The sequence below is a fragment of the Coptis chinensis genome, chromosome 1, assembly GCF_015680905.1.
Source record: "Coptis chinensis isolate HL-2020 chromosome 1, ASM1568090v1, whole genome shotgun sequence".
Lineage (NCBI taxonomy): Eukaryota > Viridiplantae > Streptophyta > Magnoliopsida > Ranunculales > Ranunculaceae > Coptis > Coptis chinensis.
Genome location: NC_141456.1, coordinates 38,474,608 through 38,486,169, shown reverse-complemented (window position 1 = coordinate 38,486,169; position 11,562 = coordinate 38,474,608). Strand labels below are relative to the sequence as shown.

Sequence of the window (11,562 nt, the reverse complement as noted above, 5' to 3'; positions counted from 1 at the left end):
AATTTTGTAATATGCTAGACTTCAAAATAATTAGTTTAAATTTGAATAATATTACTTATGTTGTTTAAAAATTAGAGTTGTTATAGTTACTATGACTCGATATATATGAGAGGTTTTGGGTTTCAATATGATCTCAGTGACAATACATAACCAAGACACGAAATAAAAACAATGATATGTATATATTAGATTTTGAAATATTATTTTTTCTATTTTTTTCGACTATGGGATTTTCGAATCATCATTGGATATATCACTTGCCTGCATGCTCATTGTACGGTCTAATGGGATCTGGCAATCTGTGTACAACGTATAGATAGAATCCGTGAAAATGAAAAAAACCAAAAGCTCTAAAATCTTGCAGGCTTGCGGCATGTGTCATGGTGATTCTACATTAACTATCAACTCCCAGCTGAATTTTATTCTAATCGGTTAATTTTACGCTAACATTAGGGGATTTCCAATGGAGGGTGTAAAATATATAATATGTGAAATTTATACCCCAATTTGAAAAACACACTTCCAATAGAAGGTGTAAACCGTACACAATAGCTATTAATTGATATAATTTGGTAAAAATTCCCCTCTCAAGTTATTAGCTATTAAGAAACCCAAATGTAGCTTGTAATCTTGTTTGATGGTTTAAGTTATAACTTTTCATTTGTGACGGCCCATGACCGTTGCTATTTCTTTTCCAAATTTTTTTAAACACAAACGTGAGTTAAACTGTTAAAGTGTCAGTTTCACTTTTAAAAGCTTAGGACGCCATTGTTTACTCTTTGCTTCCAGGCTACAATTGGAATAGCCGTGGGGGTGTATCTTTACTGACTTTAATTTAGAAATGAGGGCGTAAAATTCTAGTGGCCTATATGGAGCCATGTAGAGGTGTAGTTTTACACACTCTATTGGAGATGTCCTCTGCTCACAAGTGAGTCACAAGTTCGCAGCTGTGGTAGGAACGTAAGATTCCGTCAAAAGTAAGTAGAAGGTTCGACAACTAAAACGATGACGATGATGATGACGTACAACTGACGCTCACGTGGACAGGTCTGCCCCACATTAAATTTTGTCGTATTTACAGCTCTGACCATCGACCTAATAGACAGGCCATTCTTGCTTTTACATCAAAGCGTTTTCTCTTCATCAACTTAGATGAGAAAGACACCTAATCGCGAACTTGTGGCGATGCTTTTTAGTGGATTGGAAAAGGCATAATAAATCAAAGGGATTATTAGAAAGCAGCGTGTTTTTCGTATACTAAACCAACTTGTGTATGTCGTTTGTTAGCAAAACTAACATGTTAATTAGGATCCTCAATTTTATTTATCTTGTATCAATTATCTTATTCCATGAAATCACGTCTTGATGAGTGGTGACATAAGAAATGGAAAAATATCCCCATAACAACACAAGATTTGGTAGTTGTATTGGATAAGAGTCGGCCTGGAGTGGAGAGGTAACAAAACATGGGGACATGCCGACATGGAGCCATCGAGGTGGACTAAACACTGGTGAGAGAGAGAGAGAGATACAATAAGTGTTTTACACTTTTAAGTAACCGTTAGTTTGTATTTAAATGGGCGGGATTGCCAATCTTATTTTTATAGGATTGGCACTCTTTTAGCAAAAAGTAAAATAATAATGATTATTTTTTATGTTTTTTTACATTTCATATGTCCAATAGTTTTACGGCCATTGGATTATTGCGAGATCTTATATCTCACGGCAGACAGTTGTCGCGAGATCGCTATAATCAACGGCATCGGGCTGCCGTGAGATTCTATACTCCACAGCAGACAGTTGTCGCGGAACATGTTTCTTGTGTTTTTTGTTTTTTTTCACTTCAAATTTTACATATTGAACACACACGACATATAGATACCTCATTTTCTTCTTTAAAATTTCTTTATACACTCTAAGAACACCACCGAAACCATGACAAAAAAAATGAACAATCGAAGCATAATTTTATTATCTCGCGACAAATATTTTCATATGCTATAAGAAAAATTTGTAATCAAATTAATGAATAAGAGTTTTGATAATTAACACAAGTAAAGACTTCATTTTAGTGAACACAACCATCTCGTGACTACTAACTTTTTTACAGTAACTATTAAAAAAAAAATTAAAAGAAAAAAAAACCTACGGCAACCACTTTCTGTAGGATATGAGATCTCGCGACAATCCAATGTCGTAGATTGTGTGATCTTGTAACAACTGCCTGCTGTGAGTATTTTGTACGTAATTAATAGAAGGGTGCCAATACTTTTGAATTGGTCAAAAGGGTGCCAATTCCATAAAGTATAGTGTCAATACCGCAACCCTTAAAATCTTGTTGACGCTCAAAGAAAAAAATAATCTTGAAGACTGAATCTCGGTTGTGTAATAATGTTGGGTGGTTTGATTTTCAAACAATTGAGTGTTCCTGGGCAGATTTCAGTCATATTCACTTATTCAGGTGTTAGTGCGGCTACCTGTGCTGAATGCTGAATCACACTTTCAAAATTTAGAGGCGCTACAATAACAAACACAAACCTACCAACTTCCCTTTCAATAATAACAAAATAAACAATGCGAGCCGCAAAATTGTACATAAATTACTTCTTTGATTAACTTGATTCACATTAATTTTAAAGCTTAAACAATACAACTGAAGACATCAAGAACACATTAGTATCGCACTATCACATCATGTTGCGAAATCAATTAAGCAAGTGACTAGTCTCTTTTTTTTTTTTTCGCTAAAGATATTTCATTATCTGGAAATTTACTTTCCAAACTTCTTCAGAACATATAGATCCTACACTCCTACCACCAAAAAAAAAATATGAACAGTAGAAGATGTGGAGTCTATGATGTTGAAAAAAATGATTTTTTTCTATTTTTAAATGATGAAATTACAATTTTGCCCATACAAAATTTTTTAAAAAAAAAACACTCCATTTTAAATAGTGAAATTGCCAAATTGCTCTTGAGACTTACACCAAAATACTGTTCATCAGAATTCATATTTTTCTATATAATAAAAATAAAAATATGAAAATGAGAGCATCCTAGAGTTTATTACAAGGATGCCATAAACCTAAAACACGAACACGATGTTGCTGCTTTGATGACGTCCATTGGACTTGCAGTTTTTCACAGTGAGAAACATTATAGGGGGTATTGGATTTAGTTGGATTAGGCATATGTTAATTAAACGGAACCTCGGCCCCGAATTGGACACTCTCAATCCTGCTGGACCGGGGCCTACAGCAAACTCTGTCCGAAGTTTCTGATACACCTTTCAAGGAGGAAAATAGGCAAATAGCAAAATACCAATCCGAGTTTCGAAAATAACACAAATAGTAACATTTGTGAGTTGCATAAATTCATAAGACCATGATTGTCACATCGACACATCCTGAATTTCGACAGAATTTAGAAAAATAATATTTGTTTCCGACTCTTCGATCTTCGAGGTGTGACGCACTCTTAACTCCCAAAAACCCATAAACAGTTTAAATATGCGGATAATTACAAACCAATAAATTTTTTAACTTAAACAAAAGTCTTTTTCATTACAAAAATTTACAAATAAAATTAGATTACAAATCTATTTTCAATAACTCTTTATTTAAATTTACAAATGAAAATACAAATAACCTTGTCTCAACTGAAAATCTATATCACCTCAAGAGAAAACAAAACATATCCCGAAATGCAACGCTTACGCGAAAACCACAAGCGGCAAGAACCAACCTTCTTCAACACTAAACTGCCAAGATTTATCAACTATGTTCATTTAATGAACACACCCGATAAACAAACATGCAAATCGGTCGATTATAAAAATAATGGTGTGAGTAGCTCTCTAAAATACAACATATATTTATACATATACACACACAATCCATAAGCCGCTTAGTTCCTCCACCGTTAGGCCTTTAACTTCCAACAACTAATACAACATTCTTAACTATAATAAGTAAGACAGGTAGTTCCTCCACTGAGACGCCTTAACTTCCCACTAACCACACAACAAACCATACGCATAATAAAAAGACATTTAGTTCCTCCACGAGGCGTCTTAGGTTCTAACTAAACTAATAACCAGTCAAACATATTCTATACTTACCGCATTTCATGCTCAATTACAGAGTAGGTCGTCTCTGCACAAATAATTAGTTTGACCCACCCTTCTGCAAAACCATATACAATCATCTATCTAAAGATATATCATTAACCAACATATTACCATAATTATATTAATTAAAGCTTTCTTTGGGTGTCCCTAAAATCACGTCGTAGTCTTACCTAATTTCCCTGGCTACTACAATTGCTTCCCAACGCCAAACATGTACATCCACATGCATCCCCTTACATAATGAATCACTCCGCGTAAACTATCCCGAAATGGGGATGCCGCATACACCGTAACCTTCACACGAAAGCCATTATGTAAATATCGCCACTATTCGACATAAAATATCGCGCATCTCTCGCTCTAATTTTGCGAACGTAATAATCAAGTCACCATTCGGGTTAATGCCAGGAAGGTCATTCAAATTTCACCGAACGCCGAAAAGGCCATTTAGATTCATTTGAAACGCCTCGGGCCAATCATATCACATACCATCACAAAAGCCAAATCATATGAGTTGTGGTAGCTAGGTTCTAGGATTTTCGTTCGTAATTTATTCAAGTGTCATACATTTATATCTCGAATAATTCTTATTCTATCTCATGCCAAGATAATTAATCAGATCGAGCTCAACGTTTCTCGTTATAATACAATCCACATTATCACGTGCCAATATTATTCATTGCACGATATCCAAATATCTCTATATCAAATCTCGAAACTTATTATTTTACGTGCCAATTATATATTGCACTACACCATATGGAATATCTCAGCCTTTATACATACTACAATTCATTTCAGTAGCAACTCATAATAATAATCAATCATGAAATCTATTCGTTCAATATATTTATGTGAACTCAAGTCACCCTCAAAGGCACGCATTATTTCCATTTGTGCATAATATAAATAGTATATAAATAATCAAAATATAAGTCCGTTCCACCAAATATCAAAATGAAACGACTTTAAAAGAAAGAACAACTCAAGTCCAAATATCACGCATAATTATTCGAGTCCAAATCACAAGTCAAGTCAAACTGATCAGCCGTCAAAAGCCCAAAACTAAAGTCTATGAATCTAAGTCCGTATGTAGTTTAATTCTCATAAGAACGTATATATTTAAGTCTTATAAGAATTCCCCTCTTGTTACGTGCCAATCTTATATTCTTTACACCCTACTCACGTCAAATCTTAATTAGATAATGACAAACAAAGTTATACAATTTTCTACAATATTTTATTATTACATTTGTCCATATTCTTAAATATGTGAAAAACTGGAAAAAGTCAATATTCCACAGTCAACAGTCAATGGTCAACGGTCAAAGTCAAAGTCAACACGTCATTTCCATGTTCAACAAGTTCATGGTTCATGGCTAAGGTCAAAGGTGCATGGCTCGTGGGCTTATGACTAAGGTAATGGTTCGGACCCAACTAGCCAAGCCCAAACCCAAACCTTAGAACCCTATCCTAAAAGTCTAAACCAACTTATTATTCAACCTGACCCAATTGGGGACATAAAGACCAACCCACACAAAATTAGAAACCGGCCCAAAGAAAACTAATTAGTTTTGGCCCAAACAACTTAAACTAAACCGGCTCAAAAACTTTGAACTGAAACCGGCCCAAAAACTTTAAACCAAACTGTCCCAAACAAAACAAATAGAACTGGCCCAAAATAACTAATGTGGTCTGGCCCAACCAACAAACCAAAGAAATTGGCCCAAAGCCCAAAAACTAAAACCGATCTAGTGTATCTAAAATACGTTCGGGAGCACCGAATCGTGCTCTCGGTTGTCTTTCTCACCAGCGCATCTGTTTCCATCACCAGCCACCATGAGCTCCTCCTCCTCCAACTTCATCACATCGGTTTGACTCCTTTTGAAAAACCAAACAACTTTAATTAACCCACCACCCCCTTTCAACGACTATCGAGATCTCTCCCCATTCAAGATCTCGACCGCCATTAACAACCTCTCCGAACTTTGTCAGCCCCCATTCGACAGCCCCACACACAATACACTAGCTACCCAACTACAACCAATCATCAATTCACCAACACAAACAACCGAAAAACAGTTCAACATATTTTACTGGAGTGTTTAGGCAAGTCGCCATTAACAGTTCCTTCAAGCTTCGAACTCACCCAAACCAACATCAATACCACATTCCCAACACTTCACCACAACCACCTAACATCATTCAATCATAACCCCCCTCAGTAAGGGTTCAAAACCACAACTAGGAGAGTTCAAATACTAGACCTGATCGATTCTCTCTTTTGGGCTTGGCGGCGCCATTAATCGGCCCAAACAAGGTTCGATTCAAACCTCCATTTTTCCTAATTTCAATGGAGTTTTAACAACACACGCATTAACCTACATCGAATAAAAAAATGGAATAATAAGCGATCAATAGGTCAAACCTTAAGATGTAAAAAATATGTCGATATACACCGATACACGGAAAACTATAGCTCGGTGAAATAGCAAAAATAACTACTCACCTGTATTAATAGCTCCTACGAATTCATCATAGTTTGAATCGTCAAGGCTCCAACACTCTAAAGAATCCAAACTTTTATCTGCGCTCCCATTTTTTATTATATTTTATTCTCAAGAACCTATTTTCCGAACAATATGAATATATATCCTGGTTCAAACCCAGCCCATTGATATGACTCGGGCCGTAAAACCAGGGGCACATATCCCAAATCCAAATCCAACAAATTTTAAATAAATAATTAAATTAATAAATAAATAAATATATATATATTTTAAATACGGGTATTACAATGATTACATATGAAAATTGAGTACTCATGAAAATTTACCAGCACCAAGTTTTGTCAGGTTGTCCCAGAAAAAGACAAAAAGATGTATAGGTATAACCGTTACACAAATGACGGTGGAGTCGAGCAACTTCGACACCAAGTCTTAGCGTATTACTTACAAATGCTTATGTTGTTTAGGAAAACATTGGACTGACGCCCATAGGTCTCGGTCTTTCTACTACCCCTCCTCCCTTATAAATCAAAGACTAAATTCAAGAGCAGCCAGTGGTACATTGCACACTAAATTTCACAGTACTTCTGTTGTGCAAGATTCTGAAGTGTCATGGATGTGTATATACCCGAGGAGTACGTCAAGATCCGTAGAAGAGAGAAGGCGGCCGTTGCTGATGCTCGGAGATGGTCAGAAATGGTGTCAGATTCAAGTAAAGTTAACCAGGAGAACAGGAAATTTCAGTCATCGTCGGTGTTTATGTCTCAAAAAGAAGTTTTGGTTTCAGGTGGACAAAGCGAGAACAATCTCTTCAACTTTATATCAGCATGAAGAATGTGTCGTCCTGCTGGGTGTTTCTTCCTTATTTGGTTGTTTTAGATTTTCAACTCCACTACATCAGCTTCGTATCAGAATGAAGAATGTAAACAACTTGTCTTTCTCAGTTCTCACTAACATATTTCTGCATGTTAATGCAAACAACATTACAACTTATATTCTTCAGAGATCGCAAGGGATGAAGTCCCTCTAATTCCCAAAAGACTTGGTTTACTACCTAAGCAGGTACTTATCCTTTTCTGGCCATTGGCTAAACATCACCATCAACCAATGAAGTTAGTTATTCACTTCTCAGAGCATCTCCCAGAGCCTAACTAATCATGCTTTCTTGAAGAGCATAGACAAGCCCTCCAGTAATAGTACCATGAATCTTTGGCTAAGGTTTTAAGAAATTTTGATTTGCTCTGTACTCCAGCTAAGGATCAGCCAAACATTTGTGACTCAAACTGGTTTTGGTCAGAGGTCACTTTTTCGGTTCCTCCAAAAAGAAATACTCCTCAAAACAAAACCTAGGATGAGCAATTTTACAGCATTAAATCATCCTTACATCTGATCGAGTGCAGGTTACAAATAACGTGTACATAGCGTATTCACGAAATCTCCATCACCTTTACAACATACATTACAATGTGCTATATAGATGAATAGCTAAAATCGTCCACAACTCTGTCCGGTGTAACTGCTGAGAATACTACAAATGCTCCATATAAAGTGGTTACGATGGCAGTGAAGTTGACGAGGAAAGCCTCTGGTCCATACTTATAAAGGCCCGAGTTTTCCAGGAAGGTAAGTTTCTCCAGAAATCCCAAGACAGCCGAGCAAACAGCCAATACGTACACAAACATACCAAATAACACGTGCCAAGGAAGAGAATCGCTTCTAAGCGCAGTTGACCCACCAGGAAAGAAGAACACAAGGAACCCATATAGCCACTGTAGATTTGTTCACAAGTTCAGGTATATAATATAGATGATTTGAACAAAGGAAAGAAATCTACAAATATGCAAAATGAGTAGTTCTGGCCCTCCCCCGTATAAAGCAAACTACTGTACAAGGATATGATGGAATACTGAAAAGAGATGCAAGCGATTTGAAGGGTCATTTGTCTTGCTTCTTGATTGGTTCGAGTAATTAATAAACCTGCTAACATTTAATTTCACGCTCCAATAGGGAACCTTTTAGCAGTAAGCATAAACTTCCCACTCAACACAAAATAAAATCCCTCTGAACATTTTACATGCTTTGCTTCAAACCGAGAAGGCATATAAAATAAATAAAACAAAACTCTGATGCTTGGTAAACTATTGATGAATTTGGCAAGTTTAAATCAATAATGAAAGTGAAACAGATAAAGTGGTAGGCTAAACTAGTATAAAGCAAAGATTTAGGCGATGAGGGAGTAGGATAGGCTGATAGGGCCGTGTCTCGGGTATAATTCTCTCTCAAAAATCATGGCATGTAAGGACATTCATAATCAACTTTATGCAGTTTAAAAGCGACATCAATTTTTGTAAGAAACTAGTACTAAGAATGCAAATAAAACTTATCACTGAGGATTGTGCTTAGCACAATTTCCTTAAGACGAAAAACGCCGCCGGTATGGTTGCTGCCAGCCTCCCAGGATAGGTTTTGCCTTTACTCGCACCCACGCGAAGCCCAATTAGGTGGATTTGCCACCCCCCCCCCGTCTTGGACGTGTGTGGGCACACACGCACTAAGGTTTTCTGGAGCTCCCACCTCCCGAGAGCCCCAAACCAAGGCGGCGTTGTGTGCGCGCGAGCACCTCCTTATATCTCTCTACACTATCCCTCCATAAGGACACAAAGCAATATAAACTTAAGAGACTTAAGTTTAGTAACCAAGTTGGGACTAAAGCCCCCCACATTAGAGAGTAGTAGAGACATAAGGCCATGGGTTCAAACCCATGAGGACACAATTTCATTCAAGATTCCAACAATTTTTTCATTGAATATCATTCTGGGACAATCTATCAAGATACAATCAAAGGTATCTAGCACAAGTGTAACTTATACTTTACACAACAACTTTTGGCTGAATTTGCATTTCTAACAGTTAGTCAATAATAATAATAGGGTGATGCACTAATGCTGCATATTATGGATAAGTTTGAAGTTGATAGTTGATACTGAAAAAATAAGGTGATAAACATAAAGGAAGCAAATTATGCAAGGCAAGAAGAATAATAATATACCTGTACACCATATAGGCAAATGGTTCCAATTCCAAGCCATGAATGCAAGCTGTACAAATTTGCTATGCCGCTTTCATTGTGAAATTTAAACGCAGTGTATACACCGATGATTCCAAGTATTAATGCGATAGCATGCAGGACCAAGTGTATTAGCTTCTTGACATCTTTTCCCCATGGCAGAGCTTTGTAACTTATAATTGCTGTATCAAACAAAACAAGTATATATTAGTCTATTACCATCATAAAAAGAAACTAAATGTATATAATGCCTAACTTAGTAAGTCACGCACCTTCACCGCCGAGGATTATAAAGCCAATAAGCATTAAAACTGGATGAATCTGCAAGTTAAGAAGAATAAAAGTAAATAAAACATAAAGAATTCAATACTGGGTTAAAACAAGTAGAAATAAAATCAGAGGGAGAAAGAGATCGAGTAGTAAGTAGTACATTGAAGATGAGATTCTTGTTGGTGGCTTCCCAAGCTAATCCACCTCTAAAGTGGATACACCATACTAACACCAATACCGCTGCCACTACTCCCAACACGTGAGACACGTACGTGTATGTTTGTGCACTCACTCTGAATGCCATCTTCCTTCACTCTCTATCGAGTTTTTTTCTATCTGTTTTTTCTGTTCGCAGTTAAACGACTTTCTTTCATCTATATCAGATTGATGAGTAATACGTGGCGGGATATGATTCAGGGCTTTTTTTTTCTCCTCATCCCACGTGCTTTGGTGTCGTTTGTGTTCCTGACGTCCGTTTACCATTAGCCACATGCTTTTTCTTTTTCTCTTCCGCACGTGAGACAGCTCTTAATTTCGATCACGAAAAATATATATATATATAATAACAAAAGAAATAAATGAGGCTCTTCTAGAACCTACTCAATCCAGATTACACTCTGATTCTGCGGTTAAACGATGAACAAAGTCAACAAACAAGCTTTTCGTAATTTAGTTACCAGAAGAAAGCTTTTCTTACTTTAATAATGGATGTCCTTTGCTCTATTAAATATCAAAGATGATGTCACTCATGACGTTTTGGGGCATGTGGGTGGATCAATTCCTCGACCACATTTTCAAATCACAATTCCCAGCTTGATAATGATGTACAGTGTATACAAACAGAAATGCTTGACAAATCTCGTTAAATGGCATGGCTGGGTCAGACCCAAAGCCCATTTACATTTGAACTGCATATTAAGAGTCCAATAAACCCACCCAATAGCATACTCAACCTTGTGCATATGGTGCTTTTTAGCGGGAAGAAAAAAATAAAAACAAATAGGAATTTGGGTGGAATCCTCGAGCTTTCTGATTAAACGTTTTCATATAGGAAGAGAGTTACGAATAACACAGTTGTTCCCCAAAGAAGTTGGTATGATTTTTGATTGGTTTCACACTTTCGTGTCTAAATTGTATACACGATTTAGATAAATTCATAGCGGGCTTGGTATTTTATAATAGTTGAAAAGAATAGGGCCTTAAGGTCCAAGTCCTATTGGGCCTGGAAGTACAAGTAAAGCTCTATTCCAGCCCATTATTAACAGCACTGTGCATTTATGAGCACAAATTATGAATTTCCAAGTTTACTTAGAGCATCTTTAGGAGTGATATTAACCTAGCATCAAACACCAAATTTATCAAATATCTAATAATTTGGTGTTTTTTCAATTTCAGGAGAGTCACACGTTGATGAAAACACCAAAAAAACACCAAACCAAACACCAAATCAGCCAATATTTGGTTCCATGTTTGGTGTTGTATCAAATCACTCACGCGGTTTTGCCAACACCGTGTGGGCTTGGGCTTCTAATTGGGCTTATATAACGCGGTTTTCACAAAATCGCGCCAAAGATTGGGAAAGAAAAAAA

General features: G+C 36.6%; 1 protein-coding gene across 1 annotated transcript; it reads right to left on the bottom strand.

Moving 5' to 3' along the window:
• Positions 1-7,970: 7,970 nt before the first annotated feature.
• ACYB-2 (Cytochrome b561/ferric reductase transmembrane protein family) lies at positions 7,971-10,658 on the bottom strand. Its single transcript, XM_086600606.1, has 4 exons — positions 10,134-10,658; positions 9,976-10,024; positions 9,686-9,885; positions 7,971-8,405 (listed from the first exon to the last, which is right to left on the bottom strand). Exons 1-4 carry the CDS (start codon positions 10,275-10,277, stop codon positions 8,106-8,108), a joined length of 693 nt encoding a protein of 230 aa, XP_086456732.1. The 5' UTR covers positions 10,278-10,658; the 3' UTR covers positions 7,971-8,105.
• Between the last annotated feature and the right edge of the window lie 904 nt (positions 10,659-11,562).